An 18909-nucleotide genomic window follows, 5' to 3' on the forward strand; every position below is an offset into this window, starting at 1 on the left:
TCTGCAGTGGTATCAGTGGAGGATTATGCTCGACAGGATCAGCTAATAATTTACATTTAAGTAAAGTTACAACCATAAATAAATAAATAAATAAATACATGTATTGCCAGTCTCTAAACACAGACCAGTAAAGTCTGGCCCTCTTGTGGCCATAAAGTGCAACTACAGTGCAATTATTGTAAAGTTAGAGAGACTGCGTATAGCTTTCACTTCCGGTTAAAACAATTTATGAAAAATAAAACAAAATATTATCTTACAAAATATCATATACCAGTGAATAATAAAATATGAGACTGTAGATGTAATGAAATATTAAGCTAAAATGCTGCAGTCAGTGAGTATCACTGTTATTGGATGTGAACAGATCACACTTACCAGGAAGTAGCTCCTGTGACCAACTCATAATTATCTTCCATAGGTTTGAGATGGTTTCTCCCATTCTGGGTAAGGTGTGTTTGAAAAACAAAACAAGTAGATGGCCAATATGGGGCTTCAACCCATGACCTTGGTGTTATTAGCACCACGCTCTGACCATCTGAGCTAACCGGCCTTTAGGCGCTGCTATGTTGTGTTTTTTCACGGTTTACAAACAACGAAGAGTTAATTCAACCGTGAAGGGATTCGAACCATTCCCCCTATGTGAAAGCACGAGAAATTGACAAAACTATAGTTTCTCACCTCAAAACTAAACAACTCATCAGTTTCATCTTTGTCACAGCTCTGAGATCAGTCTGACTGAAGCCTGTAAATCACAGAACCATCATTACATTTAGTAACCATGTGGTCTTTCTACAGAGCAGAACCTCTGCTGAGGTCCAGTCATCACATCTGTATCTCTGTCATTAGTTTCATCAGATATCTTCAATGTTTTTTAGTCAGCTGATGCTTCAGAAACACATGAGATGTTCATCAACACACTCAGACTCTTTATTGAAATGGAACAGCTGGAAATCCATCACTAAAGTGTTTGTGCAGTAATGAAGCGTTGATGACTCTCAGCAGTTTATTTCCTCTGTGGACTTGAGATAAATGTGCAGACTTGATGCTAAAAGTCTGTTTCCAGCTCCAACACGTTAACATGAAGCTGAAAGGAAGCTGGCTGAAGTTAAATACTAAACAACACATTACAACAGATGAACATAGTCATCATCTTACTGTGTCTCCACTTTCTGTTCATCATCCAAGGACCGTTCAAGGACACTATCATATTTAAACGTTTTATTTAAGAAGGTGATTCATTACACAATTAAAGAAACGTTAAACACATTTGAGAAAGCTATTCCAGTCTCACATCAAAAGTAGTTAAATGAATCAAGAACTGATAGCCTGTCATCTTATTTTGAAAATCTTCCCCTGTCTAACCTGTTCTCTCTCTATCACAGGTAAAACCCTCCCTCATTCCAGGAAGTAACTAATTCACCTGTTCAGTGTTCAGGTTGGAGTGGAGTCTTCTTCATCTCTCTGGACTGGTTAAATAAACTGTAAGTTTGATTTGTTTAAAGCTTCAATTTTGTCTGATGATCAGATTAAATTAAAGTATTAAATCTTCATTAATCTGGATCCAGCCTCAGATTTTAATCTAAAGTTACTTTCACTTTCACCACCGCTGTGACGCAGATATTTTTCACTGTGTAAACTCTGTTTATAATGTTTAACTCTTTAACATCAGTTTAGTTCCAACAGAAACACTTTAGAAATAGTTCATGTTAACTGAGACGGAGCTGAAAATATAAAGTATATGAAGGAGGCGACTATAAATCTATCCACCATTATGTGTGTCGACATTGTTTAATGTTGTTGAATAAACTCAACTGCTGCTGTTGAACCAGTCTAACCTGTTTTGACTCCGTCACAGTGAAGCCGGACTCGCACCAGTTCGTTGCTCACCTGTGTCAGAGTCTCTAATGAGGAGCAGCTGATGTTTTTACAGCAGAAATGATGTCAAGGATTTGATGTTCAGGTGAATGATTTGTGTTTCCTCTGCAGGTGAAGGTAGAAAGTGTGTGTGAGTGAATCCAGCAGCATGGATCAGTGTGAGGACAGAGAGGAGGGAGTCCCTCCATCTAAAACCAACACAAAAAAGCAAGTACAGAAATATTAGAAATTGTTTAACTGATTATCTGAGCTTCAGTGAGTTCATCTTTACTTTTTTTTTTCTTTCAGGATCCATCAGAGATCAGACTCACCTGAACCCAGCTGTGTTTCCTTGAAGAGTGACGGTTCAAAACACTTCTTTTTAGACTTTAAAGGACAAATTTCCCCTGATGATCAGAGGTAAACTATTAGTTGCTGCATTTACATTACTGTTTTTTGCAGAATAAAAGTAATATTTCTGAAATTTTGGCTTTGTACGTGTTTCCATGACAGGTGTTTTGTGAATACCAAAAATGTGTTTCCATTGCACTTTTGCCATGAACTTTTATATCGATACATCTGGAAAAAAAAATCACACTTAGCAGGAAGTAGCTCCTGTGACCAACTCATCTTTACTTTTTTTTTCTTTCAGGATCCATCAGAGATCAGACTCACCTGAACCCAGCTGTGTTTCCTTGAAGAGTGACGGTTCAAAACACTTCTTTTTAGACTTTAAAGGACAAATTTCCCCTGATGATCAGAGGTAAACTATTAGTTGCTGCATTTACGTTACTGTTTTTTGCAGAATAAAAGTAATATTTCAGAAATTTTGGCTTTGTACGTGTTTCCATGACAGGTGTTTTGTGAATACCAATAATGTGTTTCCATTGCACTTTTGCAATGAACTTTTATATCGATACACCTGGAAAAAAAAAAAAAAAAACACCTCATGAGAGCATGAAAAAAAAAGATATTTGAGAGATTTTTCAAAATGTAGGTGTTTCCATTACCAGTTTATTATTGCGATATTTAGGTTTTGCAAATTTCTAGAGGTAATCCACAGCAACTGAGAGTATATTGTTGGTTCATCTTTGACTGTATTTGTTGGATGTATGGGAATTTATTGACATATATAATTGTCCAACCAGTTTGGTTCAGATGATGATTATATTCTCTGCTCCTGTTGCCACACAGATATCAAAATAACAAATGACTGGGTGTTTGGTTACTTTAAACTTCATCATTGTCAGTGTCAGTGTTAGAGGAAGTAATATCACACATTCATCCTGGTCTGTTTATACTGTCATGCCTAAGTGTGTGCAGTTATATTTACCAACCTGGACAGGTAGCACCGTACACCCTTACATCATGGATGAATTCAACAGTGACAACGGTGTTACAATACACTCATTTTATGGAGTCATAACTGGAAATAAACTTGTATTCATATAGGGGAGTTAAAGGGTATCGTCAATAGAAATAATTAGTTTTTGCAGGTCCATATGTGCATAAACAAACTGCTTATAACTTGGAATTAAACTGGAACGCAGCACTGCCATGCTAGCTATTAGCATCCGCTTAAACAAAAGATAAGGACACAACAGTTGCTTCCAGACACTCACCAACAACCAACTATTCAAATGTGCAACAATATGAGATTTATAATTTAGTGTCTGCAGTGTCACTCAGTTCTTTACATTAAAAGCTCAACATCAGTCAGTGAGCGCCCCCTTGTGTTCAGTCATTTTTTCAGCTAGTCTCAGTGGTCCAGTTGGTCCACAGTGATCAGCTCTTTCTAGTTTTTATAGCAGCTTCAGTAACTGTGAGGTAATGTTTTTCATGTTTGTCTCCTAGGAGTCATCAGAGAGAAGAATCTGACGACTTTAAACCTGAACCCAGCTGTGTGTCTATGAAGAGTGATCGATCAATGGATTATGACGTTACCTTTAAAAGACAAGAACCCTCAACTGTTAAGAAGTAAGTTATGATTCAATTTAAAATTGTAGCAGGGTTCCTCTTGAGAAAAAATATTGTGTTGACATTTGTGGGTGTTTATTTAACCAGTTTCTAATACTGAGAAATACGCTTTAATTAGAGTAAACAACATTCAATTGAATCAAATCCTTCTCCACTGTGGAGTTCCTGGTCCCACATGGCAGGAGTTTGCCATGTGGGAAACTCTTGCCGGGCCAATAATGTGTTTCCATTGCACTTTTGCAATGAACTTTTATATCGATACACCTGGAAAAAAAAAAAAAAAAACACCTCATGAGAGCATGAAAAAAAAAGATATTTGAGAGATTTTTCAAAATGTAGGTGTTTCCATTACCAGTTTATTATTGCGATATTTAGGTTTTGCAAATTTAGGTTTTGCAAAATTGCGATCGGGGCAAACTGGGGATCAGACTTCATGTACCATCTGACTAGGCCCAACAAAGGGCCACACCTCCTTCTTGATCCTTTGCTGAGGGCGTTTTTTGATGGCTTCCACTTTAACAACCTGTGGACACACTTCCCCTCTTCCAAACAGACAAAGTACCGGTTTCACATCTGGCCCACTCACACTTGGCAGGGTTAAGTTAAAGCCCTGCTTCCTGGACTTTTAGGAGGACCAGATAGACATGTTGTACATGCTCAGACCAAGTGTTGCGTAAGAACAGTACATCATCCAGGTACACTGCTGTGATCACACCCCTGGAGCACTCTGTCCATCAGGTGCTGGAAGGTAGCTGAAGCTCCATACCAAAGGGCATCACCTTAAACTGGTAACGTCCGACTGGGGTCTCCACCAGATCATCAACTCAAGGCATGACGTCAAACTCTGAGATGGCGACGAGCTTCCTGAAGTCGATGCATATGTTGAGGGACCCTTTTTTTTTTTTTTTAAGTTAATAACCACCAGACTGTACCATTCTGAGCTGGATCGTTCAGTTCAGTCACCTTGAGTTTCAGCATCTCCTCCGCCTCTGTCCCAAATTTCTCAACCAGCTGTCTTGGGACCCAGTATGGGTGTTGATGGACTGTTTTGGCTGGATCACATGCTCCACCAAGATCATCTTGATGGCAGCATAGTAGGGCAGCTCCTTAAACACCTACAGGAGCTGTGTCGCCTGATCAGGACTCAGGTGTGCCATGATCAGTTCTGAGGACTCTCTGAAGGTCTTTGGTTCAGTGTCCGACTCCTCCTCGTCATCAACAATCCACATTTAACATCATGGTCGATCTGTGATCCTCCTTCATCAGGTTGTTGATCACTGGTTCCACCTCTTTATTAATGTCACAGTAGAGATTATTCTGATCAGAACATTCACTACACAACACACTATCATTAACTCACTGTGGTTTATGTTTGTAGGGAAAACACACATTGATTACAGATGGTGGAGATAATAATGTGAACTAATTGTTGATGATTCATTCACAGAGTGAAGCAGCAGAGTTTAAATGTTCTCAGTGATCAGTCTGTTCATCAGCATCAAACACAGCAGGACTCCATATTTAAGGTCTGTACATGGACAACAACTACTTTCCATCATCTCCATGCTGCTCTTTGTAGACCAGTGGACTGTCAGTCTGTCCAACATGGATCTGATGTTTGTCTCCATGATTTCAGTCTGGTTCTCATTCAGATAGTTTTCTGTTCCAGCTGCTGGAGGACAACATTGTCACTTTTGTGAAGAAGGAGCTGAAGAAGATTCAGAGAGATCTGAGTCCAGATTACCCAGAATGCTTAGAGAGTCAGAGGGAGGATGAGGAGTTGTTGGAGGGTGAGGATGAAGAGCAGAGGAGGAGCAGCAGAGAGGCATTTGTGAAGATCACACTGAACTTCCTGAGGAGAATGAAGCAGGAGGAGCTGGCTGATCGTCTGGAGAGAAGTAAGAGGATTTCTATGAACATTGAACCTGATGAATGAATTAAACATTTACTAATGTCTCAAGAGATGAAGCAAAGTATAACAAACATATATTCAAAATAATTTATTCATTGATCTATTTGTTATTTGTTTTTCAGAACATGTTGCTGCAGTTTGTCAACGTGGACTTAAATCTAGTCTGAAGGAGAAGTTCCAGTGTGTGTTTGAGGGGATTGCTAAAGCAGGAAACTCAACTCTTCTGAATGAGATCTACACAGAGCTCTACATCACAGAGGGAGAGACTGCAGAGGTCAATCATGAACATGAGGTCAGACAGATTGAAACAGCATCCAGGAAACTAGATAGACCAAAAACAACCATCAGACCAGGAGACATCTTTAAAGCCTCACCTGGAAGACATGGATCAATCAGAAGAGTGATGACAAAGGGAGTGGCTGGCATTGGGAAAACAGTCTTAACACAGAAGTTCACTCTGGACTGGGCTGAAGACAAAGCCAACCAGGACATCCACTTCACATTTCCATTGACTTTCAGAGAGCTGAATGTGTTGAAAGAGAGAAAGTTCAGTTTGGTGGAACTTGTTCATCACTTCTTCACTGAAACCAAAGAAGCAGGAATCTGCAGGTTTGAAGAGTTCCAGGTTGTGTTCATCTTTGACGGTCTGGATGAGTGTCGACTTCCTCTGGACTTCCACAACAATAAGATCCTGACTGATGTTACAGAGTCCACCTCAGTGGATGTGCTGCTGACAAACCTCATCAGGGGGAAACTGCTTCCCTCTGCTCACCTCTGGATAACCACACGACCTGCAGCAGCCAATCAGATCCCTCCTGAGTGTGTTGACATGGTGACAGAGGTCAGAGGGTTCAATGACCCCCAGAAGGAGGAGTACTTCAGGAAGAGGTTCAAAAAAAAGAAGGCTAAAAAGATTATCTCCCACATCAAGACATCGCAAAGCCTCCACATCATGTGTCACATCCCAGTCTTTTGCTGGATCTCTGCTACAGTTCTGGAGGATGTGTTGAAAACCAGAGAGGGAGGAGAGCTGCCCAAGACCCTGACTGAGATGTACATCCACTTCCTGGTGGTTCAGACCAAAGTGAAGAAGGTCAAGTATGATGGAGGATCTGAGACAGATCCACACTGGAGTCCAGAGACCAGGAAGATGATTGAGTCTCTGGGAAAACTGGCTTTTGATCAGCTGCTGAAAGGAAACCTGATCTTCTATGAATCAGACCTGACAGAGTGTGGCATCGATATCAGAGCAGCCTCAGTGTACTCAGGAGTGTTGACACAGATCTTTAAAGAGGAGAGAGGACTGTATCAGGACAAGGTTTTCAGCTTCGTCCATCTGAGTGTTCAGGAGTTTCTGGCTGCTCTACATGTTCATCAGACCTTCATCAACTCGTCTGTCAATCTGATGGAAGAACAACAAACTACTTCCTGGAAGTCTAACATGTTTAACAAACTAAATCTAACACATCTCCACCAGAGTGCTGTGAACAAAGCCTTACAGAGTCCAAATGGACACCTGGACTTGTTCCTCCGCTTCCTCCTAGGTCTTTCACTGGAGACCAACCAGACTCTTCTACGAGGCCTGATGAAACAGACAAAAAGCTCAAAGACTGAGGAAACAGTCCAGTTCATCAAGAAGAAGATCAGTGAGGATCTGTCTGTAGAGAGAAATATCAACTTGTTCCACTGTCTGAATGAAGTAAATGATCGTTCTCTAGTGGAGGAGATCCAACAGTCCCTGAAATCAGGACGTCTCTCCACTGATAAACTGTCTCCTGCTCAGTGGTCAGCTCTGGTCTTCATCTTACTGTCATCAGAAAATAATCTGGATGAGTTTGACCTGAAGAAATACTTTCCTTCAGAGAAATCTCTTCTGAGGCTGCTGCCAGTGGTCAAAGCCTCCAAGAAAGCTCTGTAAGTACAGTGATAGTTTTAGTCATTAAAAGATACACAGCAATCTTTAAACTGAGGAAAATACAAGTCTGACTAGTTCTTTATATTTTATTTTCTCTGTAGACTCAGTGACTGTAAACTCTCAAAAAGAAGCTGTGAAGCTCTGTCCTCAGTTCTCAGCTCCCAGTCCTCTAATCTGACAGAACTGGACCTGAGTAACAACGACCTGCAGGATTCAGGAGTGAAGCAGCTGTGCACTGGACTGAAGAGTCCAGACTGTAAACTGGAGACTCTGAGGTCAGTTCAGACTGCTTTGTTTTTCATTTATCTTTTTATTTCAGCTTTTATTCATTTTATTGAATTATTATTGATTGAAGACAGAAGATCCTGTTTTATCAGTTCTCTTGTCAGGTTTGGTGGAAATTCACATGAAAGGACACAAAGTCAGAACACTTCAGGTCTTTTGTTTAATCTTCATCTATAGATGGATTAACACATTAAAAGAGTTATTGTAGTCAGTAATCATTCTTTCTTTTCATACTGTCTGTGAAGAAATCTCCTAATAATCTGAGTCCAATGTGACCAGATGGAGGACAAACTCTACAGTGTTGTTCTGTGAATGAATGATTGTAAAGTTGATCTTAAACTAATGTCCTGCTGCAGCAGTCAGAGCTCCACAGATCCAGTCAGTATGTTTGTGTTTTCATTGTTTCCTGCTGAGCTCCAGTTGATGGACAGAAACCTTCTGATTTTATTTTTTCATTTTTTTTTTCTCATTTTCACGGCTATTTACATGTAGATTATCTCTGAAGGCATTAAATAAGTGCCAAATTATTCTAAACATTCTTATATTGTAGATTCTTCAGAATAACCACCATTTGCTCACTCTTGGTGATCTCTATATGAGCTTCATGAGGTACTCACCTGAAATGGTTTTCCATCAATCTTGAAGGAGTTCCCAGACATGCTGAGCACTTATTGACCCTTTTGCCTTCACTCTGTGGTCCATCTCATCCCAAACCATCTGGATTGGGTTTAGGACAGATGACTGTGGAGGCCAGGCCAGTCCATCACTCTCCTTCTTGATCAAATAGCCCTTAGACAGTCTGGAGGTGTGTTTGGGGTCATTGTCCTGTGGAAAAATAAATGCCATCATGCTTCCTCCTCCATGCTTCACAGTGGGAACCATCCATGTAGAGACCATTCACACATCTCAAATTTGGACTCATCAGACCAAAGCACAGATTTCCACTGGTCTAAATCTCCTCTGCTTGTTGTTTGTCCTTAGACAAGGTTTCTTAGCAGCTATTTGACCATAAACCTGATTCTCCTCTGAACAGTTGATGTAGAGATGTGTCTGCCACTAGAACTCTGTGTGGTATTTATCTGGGCTCTAATCTGAGGTGCTGTTAACTTGTTATTTCTGAGGCTGGTGACTCGGCAGCAGAGGTGACTCTTGGTCTTCTTTTCCTGGGATCCTCATGTCAACCAGTTTGGGGAAGGTGTGTTCAACCTTTGACTGGTAGTTGGGTTCAGCTACACATTTAAAACCTGAACACATCTTATTATTCTTTATTCAGATTAATGTCCTGCAGGTCAAGATTCTTAATGAAATATCAAATGAATTAATGATACACAGACCTTCTAACCTAACATATTTTATCTTTATTCAGATTGATTGGCTGCAGTTTGTCAGAGATCAGCTTTTGTTATCTGGTCTCAGCTCTGAAGTCCAACCCCTCCCATCTGAAACATCTGGACCTGAGTAAAAACAACATGAAGGATGCAGGAGTGAAACATCTGTGTGGTTTTCTGGAGAGTCCAGACTGTAGACTGGAGACTCTGAGGTCAGACATCATGTTTTATTTGTGTGTTCAGATTAATATGATGTGAAAGTTGTGTTGACACTAATCTACAGACATCAGGCTGATATTCTACTGATCCACACTGAGGATCTTCATGGTAAACTCTGTTTTCTTCTTCTGTGGTTTAGTCCATTGACTGTGGCAGAGTCACAATCTTTTTTCCAATAGTTCAGTCTATAAAATGTCAAAAATGTTGAAACATACTGATTCCACTTTCTCTGAGTTCAAGGTGTCGTCTTCAGATATTTAATTTCATCCAAAACCAGAAACATTCAGTTTACTGTGATATAAAACTTAAATTGTTCCCAGTGAATAAACTGGAAACAGTTTAGTTTTTCTGTTTGATCAATGACTCAAACCATCATCACTGTGGTTTTTGATCTTTTCTCCGTGGACTCATCAACTCATCAACTTATTGTTTCAGCTGTTAGACAAACAGTTTTTACACTTAGAGACAGAAACAAATTTTCAGTATTGTGTAAAGATAAATGACAGATGAATCAATAATCAAATGTATTTTCATGTTTAGTCCTAATTTAAATGTCTCCATCATAACATGAACATATTTTAGAGTCTTGTTCATCATTTTATCAACATTTCCATAATTGGTGTTTTTCTGATCTTTGAGTAGAAAGTGAAATAAATGTCAGAGGGTTTTTACTTGTGTTTGTTGGTCAACATGAGTTTGTGTGGATGGATCCACTGGTGGAGCTGTCAGAGTTGCAGAGCTGAAGTCACTACGTCTTTATTGTAGCAGCAGCTTGTTGTCATTAATATTAATGAGAGCTTTTTTCTCTTCTTCTATTTGACTGATTGAAGCTGCTTCCTGTTGGTTCACATGTTTGGAGTTTCTATTTTCTAAACTTGTACTTTCTGAACCTTATTCAACTCTGAACAGGTGATGAAAATGAATGATTTCAAGATGGAACTTTGTCTTTTAAACCAACATCTTTTATTCTTTATTCAGACTGAATTCCTGCAGTTTGTCAGAGATCAACTGTGATTCTCTGGGTTCAGCTCTGAAGTCCAACCCCTCCCATCTGAAACATCTGGACCTGAGATACAACAACCTGAAGGATCCAGGAGTGAAACATCTGTGTGGTTTTCTGAAGAGTCCAGACTGTAAACTGGAGACTCTGAGGTCAGACATCATGTTTTATTTGTGTGTTCAGATTAATATGATGTGAAAGTTGTGTTGACACTAATCTACAGACATCAGGCTGATATTCTACTGATCCACACTGAGGATCTTCATGGTAAACTCTGTTTTCTTCTTCTGTGGTTTAGTCCATTGACTGTGGCAGAGTTATGTTGAGCTACACATTTAAAACCATAGAAGAAGAAAAATCCTCCACTGGATGATTCATTCTGAAACTATGACACACTTGATGTTCATCTATATTTTCACCTCATGTTTTCAGATTCAAACCACAACAACAACTAATATTTTTTCTGTTATTAATGAAGCTGTCTGTGAGGGACCGAGCTGCAAAGCAAGAGAAGTCGCAGTTGGATTTTTGAAAAATACAGGTTTTATTTACCCAAAAAAATAAGAAAACAATTTACAAAAACAAGCAGTTAATTCTGGTCCCATAAAAGAGGTCTAATAAACAAAACTGAACTCAGGCTATAATGCTACAGCAACCTGACAAACCAACTGACCTAACGAACAGACAACAAAGGGGACTTATATAGTGGCTGATCAGGCCAATTACACACAAAGGGAACAACATAAACCAACCAACACATTAACTAACAACAAAAGACACAACACAAGACATTTTGTAGCGTATTTTTCAGCCGTTTCATGCTCCAGCTCGGACAGTTACAGTGTTGCCATGGAGATGGATACAATGTTTCCACAGACTTGGCGGAGCAATATTTTTAGTGATGAGTCAGCGGTGATGTGATGCTGATTTGAGCACGTTCAAAATGTCTTATTGACCAATCAGATTATTTGGTCAGAACTACTTGTTGTATAATCATAATTTACTGATTGTCAGAATGAAGGACTTATTGTGAAATTCCTCTCAGTTTATTTTGAAGGGCTGTAGCTTTGAATCCACATACAGAGAATCACAGTGAATGTTAGTTTTAACTTAGTTACTTGGTAGAGATGTCTTCTACCTTCAGAGTTACACTTTTATTTCCATCACAAAAGCCACAAAATATATAAATTAATAAACATCAAGATATAATTTGTCCCTGGCCTGAATGTTTCATTTTAACTTATATGATCTGAGCATAAAACTAAAAATCTACACATTGAAGTGTCAACTGGTTTCCTATATATTTTGCGTTTTAAGTTTCTTAATGAAATATCAAATGAATTAATGATACACAGACCTTCTAACTTAACATTTTTTATTCTTTATTCAGACTGATTGGTTGCAGTTTATTAGAGATCAGCTGTGATTCTCTGGGTTCAGCTCTGAAGTCCAACCCCTCCCATCTGAAACATCTGGATCTGAGTGAAAACAACAACCTGAAGGATCCAGGAGTGAAACATCTTTGTGTTTTTCTGAAGAGTCCAGACTGTAGACTGGAGACTCTGAGGTCAGATATCATGTTTTATTTGTGTGTTCAGATTAATATGATGTGAAAGTTGTGTTGACACTAATCTACAGACATCAGGCTGATATTCTACTGATCCACACTGAGGATCTTCATGGTAAAGACACTTTACACTAGATTTGATTTGGATTTGGTTTGATAACTAATGAAACTATTGTAAAGATAAATAACAGATGAATCAATAATGAAATGTTTAGTCCTAATGTCTCCATCATAACATGAACATATTTTAGAGTCTTGATCATCATTTTGATTTTCACCTTCAATTTCACCTCACGTTTTTCAAATTAAAACCACAACAACAACTAATATTTTCAATCACAAAAGCCACAAAATAAATAAATGAATAACTATCAAGATATAATTTGTCCCTGGGCCTGAATGTTTCATTTTAATCTGATCTGAGCATAAAACTAAAAATCTACAAATGAAAGTGTCAACTGGTTTTCTATATATTTTTTCGTTTTAAGTTTCTTAATGAAATATCAAATGAATGATACACTGACCTTCTAACTTAACATCTTTTATTCTTTATTCAGATTAATTAACTGCAGTTTGTCAGAGATTAGCTGTGATTCTCTGGTCTCAGCTCTGAAGTCCAACCCCTCCCATCTGAAACATCTGGACCTGAGTATGAACAACAACCTGAAGGATTCAGGAGTGAATCATCTGTGTGGTTTTCTGGAGAGTCCAGACTGTAGACTGGAGACTCTGAGGTCAGACATCATGTTTTATTTGTGTGCTGATGACTCTGTAGTGGTAGGGTGTGTTAGAGATGGACAGGAGGTGGAGTATAGGACACTGTCCACAGACTTTGTGAAGTGGTCCCAGTCAAACCACCTACTCGTGAATGTGGACAAGATCACAGGGCTGGAAGAGGTCACCAGTGGAGCTCATCCCCATCCAGGGCCTGGAGGTGGAAGTAGTGGACCACTACGATGCTGTGTACAAGAAGGGCCTGAGTAGACTCTACTTTCTCAGGAAGCTCAGGTCTTTCAACGTGTGCAGTGAATTACTAGAGTCTTTCTACCAGTCTGTTGTAGCGAGTGCCCTGTTCTTTCCTGTGGTTTGTTAGAAGAGTAGTAGCAGCAAAAAAGACGCACCAGCAAATTGATCTGAAAGACTGGACATGTGATCGGTAGAGAGTTGGAGTCATTTGTCTCAGTGAGGGACAGGAGGACACTGGATGAACTGCTGTCCATTATGGACAATCCATCCCAGTAACCCAACAGTAGAGGGTCAGAGGAGCTCATTCTCCAGCAGAATGATTCAGCTCCACTGCCACAGTGAACACTGCACAACTTATTTTATTCCATCTGTCTTTATTCCATCTAAGTTGTGTTGACACTAATCTACAGATATCAGGCTGATATTCTACTTGATTAACTTTGACATCTCATCAAAACATTGATAAATGTCACATGAATCAGTGATGAAATGCATTGTCATGTTTAGTCATAAATGTCAGACGTTTGTTTTTTGGTCAACATGAGTTTGTAGCGATGGATCCACTGGTCGTCTGACACCTGAATGAATAACAACAACACAACAGCAATAATGTCTGAACTTTTTCATTTCAACTTCTCTTTTTTCTTTATTCAGTTTGATTGGCTGCAGTTTGTCAAAGATCAGCTGTGATTCTCTGGTCTCAGCTCTGAAGTCCAACCCCTCCCATCTGAAACATCTGGACCTGAGTTACAACAACCTGAAGGAATCAAATGTGAAGCAGCTTCTTTATCTTGTGGAGAGTCCAGACTGTAGACTGGAGACTCTGAGGTGAGTGGAGGGTTGGAGTCAGTTCATTCTTCTTTCAGTAGTTTTGTACTAGACACAGAATCTAAAGTGTTTCCTGGAAACCTGCTGCTGTTTTCTTCAGAGATGCTGTCAGAGGAGAATGGAGACAGTCTGGACAGAAAGACAGAGACAACAGTCAGACAATCAGATCTTCCTGAAGCTTGTTGTGTTGATGTTTTCAGGAAATAAATGTGGATTCCAGCTGACAGCCTTACTAGATGAATAGAGACAGTGGTCCTCATTCATCAGATCTGATCTCAGACTCTTTGTTCTCTCACCTCAAAACTAAACAACTGATCAGTTTCATCTTTGTCACAGCTCTGAGATCAGTCTGACTGAAGCCTGTAAATCACAGAACCATCATTACATTTAGTAACCATGTGGTCTTTCTACAGAGCAGAACCTCTGCTGAGGTCCAGTCATCACATCTGTATCTCTGTCATTAGTTTCATCAGATATCTTCAATGTTTCTTAGTCAGCTGATGCTTCAGAAACACATGAGATGTTCATCAACACACTCAGACTCTTTATTGAAATGGAACAGCTGGAAATCCATCACTAAAGTAGTAGTAGTTAAGTAGATTTAATTGTAAAAGGAACCATATATATTGTCCTTCATGTTAAAAATATTCTCAGCCTCAAGAATTCTGTGGACTGTGAATATTTGTTGCTGCTGATGATGAAGTGATTCTCTGTAAACACTGACTTATCTACTGTTGTTGTTGTTCTCTCTACAGCTGGTGGTGAACAGGACGGTATGTGAGCTGAGAGAGGATGAGCTGAGTCCTGATGATCCAGAGGTTGAATCCGCAGCAGCTTGTGTGTAGAAAGACTCTGACTGGACCATGTTACTGGGAGGTGGAGTCAAGAGATTAAAGATCCTCAACAGAGCTACACAAACTATTAACACCAACAAGTAAAGACCAGTCCCTCTCCTGAATTATTGGACACATTAATCAACCAGCATCAACAGTCTTTCTATATTCTAATGTGTCTCTTCACTTCTGTGTTTATTGTACTGTTTATTTTACTCCTCTTTCAACCAAACATTTATTTCATTTGAAAAGAAGCAGGAAGCAGTTTTCACACTGAGCCTCTGTTTTATGTATCATTGTCAGAGATGGAGATAAACTATTGTTGTTATTGTGACATACTTTCATCTACACTTTGCTTTGTTGTGCTTCACTCTTCACTGACTGGTTACAGAGATGTTATTTAAAAAATGTCTCAGAATTAAAATTAAGAGCTCATCCTAGAAATTTATATTATATTATTTTTTTTTTTTTTAGTATTTTTGACATTCCCTGCCCACACTGTATATACTGACTGTCAGAGTGCTGCATATTCTTGTTTATTTTGTACCTTCTTTCAAACTTCATACTGTCTTTTATTGTCTGTAGATTGCTTGTATATATTTTCGTACCAACTTCTGCACTACTGTGACAAGGTCATTTCCCATATGTGCGATAAATAAATGTTGTTTTATGTCTTATTTTTGAATGAAGGCTTTACTTCAAACACACACAGAAATCAAACTAGTCAAAACTACAAAAACAATCTTAACATAAAATGTCCGAAAGGAAGTAGGAAGAAGTCTGTGAAGGTTCTCAGTCATCCAGGTCATGGTAATCCAAAAAGCGTTGAATAAGGTCAGCTGGACTTGTAGAATCGCTTCCAGGTTCCCATGGACAATAGCCTCGTTAGAGCTCTATTCATAGGGTAAGTTAGCCTAGGCACACAGTTTCCCCCCATTCAAGGACAGGTAAGTATCAGCCATTATGGAAATTAGTGACACCAGTTTCTGGTCAAGCAAGTTTCTGGTGGGTGTTACCCACAGAGTTTTTCCTATTTAAACCTCAATTTCCCACTAGTTTATCAGAACTGAAGAAGCTTCTCGGATGAGTGGCGAAACGTCTTCAAGAAATTCTACAAGTCCAGCTGACCTTATTCAACGCTTTTTGGAAGTAGGAAGAAGCTGATTTAATCCTACCCCTTCTCCTTTCTCAGTAATTAATGATCAGTTTCTTAGTTTCCATTTTTTAGTTAGGAGTTAGCTGTAGTTCCCTGCTGTGACCACCGGAGGACAGTAAATATTCTTCAGACAGTTGTAGTTACAGACAGCGACCACCGGATGGCAGTGATCGTGATGGTTTCTCTCTGTTGTTGTTAGAGCGACATGATGTAGTTCATCATTTCACCGCCAGATGGAGACAAATCTCTGTTACAGGTCATTTTAATGTTGAAGAAGAAGAACCCGGAAGTAGTCAACAGGTGTTGGTTAATTAACCTGATTAATGTTGAGTTAGCAACTGACTTTGGTCTCACTGTATAGGGAACAAATAAGTAAAACCCGACATGAAGACATCGAGAGTGATTTCCAGGTACAGTAATTCGTGTTAAAGTTGACTTCCTGTTCGTGTTTAGCTGTTAGCTTTGAAGCTAATAGAGGAGGAGCTTGTGTTGTTTTGCTAAAGTTAAGAAATATTATGTAGCTTTTCACTGCTTCATCCCAAATAAACTGGTTTGAGCATTAACTTAATATTAACACGGTTCAGGTAAACACGACATTACAAATATTTATCTACTATTTTAAACGACGTGTCATCAGTGTAACATGGAGAAGAAATGTGAACATGTCCATATAAAACCAAAGCAGGAGCCTCCAGTTCTTCATGGTAAAGTCATCTTTTTGTTTCCTTGTTTGTGTCTGACCAGCAGTCTGCAGCCTAAAGACACTCAGTTTATCATAGAAATCACAGGTGGACACGCAACTGTTTTATATTTCAAGCTGGAACAACAGAGATGTGCATTTTATTTAAATGTAAATGAAATGTGAAATGAAGAACATGACGTGATGTGTGTTACTGCAGTGAGAACATGCTGGATGGATCACGCACAACCAGAGCAGCCTCAGGGACGACACCACGACATAGAACCTGGACGGGAAGGATCTGAGGGGAAAGATTGAGGTGAAAATCCCTCCTGAGAAAATCTAAATGTCACCAGAAATCCTGATGAAACAACAAACAATCATTAAAGAAACTGTACAGTGAAGAAGAACATTAGAAACCAGGTCCCTGCTCGCTCTCCAGTGTAAAAGCTCCTCGCTTCATGTTAGTGACATGTTTTCATATTATAACACTGTATGTCCTCTAAGAAGCGTTAGTTTCATTCATCTTTCTGTATATTTTAGCTTCTAGGAATTAAGGATCAGCAGCAAAAACGAAATAACTATTTCAATTTGAATAGTTTTTTAATCATATTTTTCATAAATCTGAAATGTTTTCATTGTTGAGTGCGTCACACTTTGATGCTGTAACTAACAACGTTGTGTGTAAACTCTTGTTGTTTTGCTTCCAAATGAAATCTGGTCACACTGGAAAACGGTTTGTGCAGTTAATTACATATTTAATAAAAGAAAGACAAAAAGCTGCTGGAATGGTTGTTTTCTGTGACTTTAAGTGGTCAGGTCGTTGATAATGTTGAGATCAGGAAACACTAAGAAGAATTCTTCTGGCTCATGTGAATTTAACTCAAAGTTAAAAACTAAAAGAACTCCTGATGAGCTCAAAGAGCTGAGGCTGTTAGGAAGGTTCAGACATTGGAGTGGAGGGATAGTGGCTGTTAATAACACGAGAGACTGTGTCTTCAGTTCATCAGCTGCATCAATGTCCGCGGCAACCACTCAAAGCTTGTCCAAGTCCCAGAGGAGCGTCACTGAGGTTGAGCAGACTTCAGGTTGAGGGAGTCACTGACTGAACGAGCGGACACGTGATCGGGAGTTGAATCAAGAGCCTTGAACGCTCCTCAGAGGGTCGGAGTCTGTGGAGGCGGAGCCAACTTTTTTTATTTTTTCCAAAATCTGAAAGAAGTTTCCTCAAAAATAAGATGACCAAATATACCAAAACTGACAGAAAGTGTAGAACGTGGCTCAAGGAGCAAGAAGAAGGGTTGAAGGAGCATAGGTTGTGGGTTCGAGTCCCGCTGAGACTTGTTATTTTTACCAATGACTAGCATACAAGCTTAGTTATAAAAGCTGTCTGCGAACCTGCAACTCACAGATTTGGAAGGCTGCTTTTAACGACACCGAGCTAACTTCTCAACTTAAAATATCAAATTTTTAACTTCTATCTCTGGTTGAAGTGGCCAAAAGCTGAAAAAGCAACTACCCAGCTCCAGGCAAGCCAGCAGGCCTCTGGTTTTTTAGATTAGAGTAAAGTAAAGGTTTGGATATCATAGTCGGGGTCAAGTCCGAACTTTCACATTTTCCTGAGATTTTCACGTCCGAACCGTCAACCTCCTGACTCAAAATGACTGGGACGAGTCAGATGAACGAGACTCTTTCCTCTGAACCACTCAGGTGGTGATAGGCCTCCCTTACCTCTGGGTGAGGAGGACTTCCTTCAAGTCACTGTCTGACCCGGAGCATTGAACACACCAACCTCCAAAAACATCACCACCACACCTGAGAGACACGGTGGAAAAAAACGACACACAAACGTCCTTTTAAAAAGCCTTCACACCTGAAGTTTCACCACAAAACCACCAGTTAACAACAGGGACAAAATATTAAGTAACAAAAATAATCACTCTTTAGTTTGAAAAAAAGATGTATTTTACTCATAAAAAACAACAAATCACATTTTAATCAGTTTTCCTGTGAGGAGTCACATGTGGAAGAACATTTTATCATTAATAAAAATAACTGTGTCCAAGAAAGTGAGTCTTAGTTCTCTGCTTGTTTCTGAGGTGACTGTGCTGACCTGCAAGTCAGAAGTTATCTCAGTGAATCTCATGATGAGACCAGCTCTGAGAAAGGATCATGTGAGAAGGAGACCAAGTCAGACCATGACTCATCATCAGTTTTCACCTGGAAACTCATCTGAAAATAAAAAGAAGGACGACACGTCCTGGGATTCACACCAGAAAAATGACTGTAACTCAGTCTAAATGATGTGAACACACTACAAACAAACTAGAGGAGGGAGTTCCATGTGGATCAACCTCAGACCTTCATCAATTTGTTCCTAGTTGAAAAGT

The 18909-nt window shown here is 39.4% G+C and overlaps 1 protein-coding gene and 1 non-coding gene across 2 annotated transcripts; one reads left to right on the forward strand and one right to left on the reverse strand.

Annotated features, from left to right (window-relative positions):
* Nucleotides 1-425: 425 nt before the first annotated feature.
* LOC125001216 (NACHT, LRR and PYD domains-containing protein 4-like) lies at nucleotides 426-18301 on the forward strand. Its single transcript, XM_047577139.1, has 11 exons — nucleotides 426-444; nucleotides 1383-1407; nucleotides 2164-2274; nucleotides 2507-2617; nucleotides 5279-5357; nucleotides 5501-5729; nucleotides 5866-7657; nucleotides 7760-7933; nucleotides 11881-12057; nucleotides 13678-13795; nucleotides 18230-18301. Exons 1-11 carry the CDS (start codon nucleotides 426-428, stop codon nucleotides 18299-18301), a joined length of 2907 nt encoding a protein of 968 aa, XP_047433095.1.
* On the reverse strand, nucleotides 477-550 carry trnai-aau. The gene has a single exon. It is a non-coding gene; the product is annotated as a tRNA-Ile (tRNA).
* Nucleotides 18302-18909: the final 608 nt, after the last annotated feature.

Source organism: Mugil cephalus, chromosome 23 (genome assembly GCF_022458985.1).
Source record: "Mugil cephalus isolate CIBA_MC_2020 chromosome 23, CIBA_Mcephalus_1.1, whole genome shotgun sequence".
NCBI lineage: Eukaryota > Metazoa > Chordata > Actinopteri > Mugiliformes > Mugilidae > Mugil > Mugil cephalus.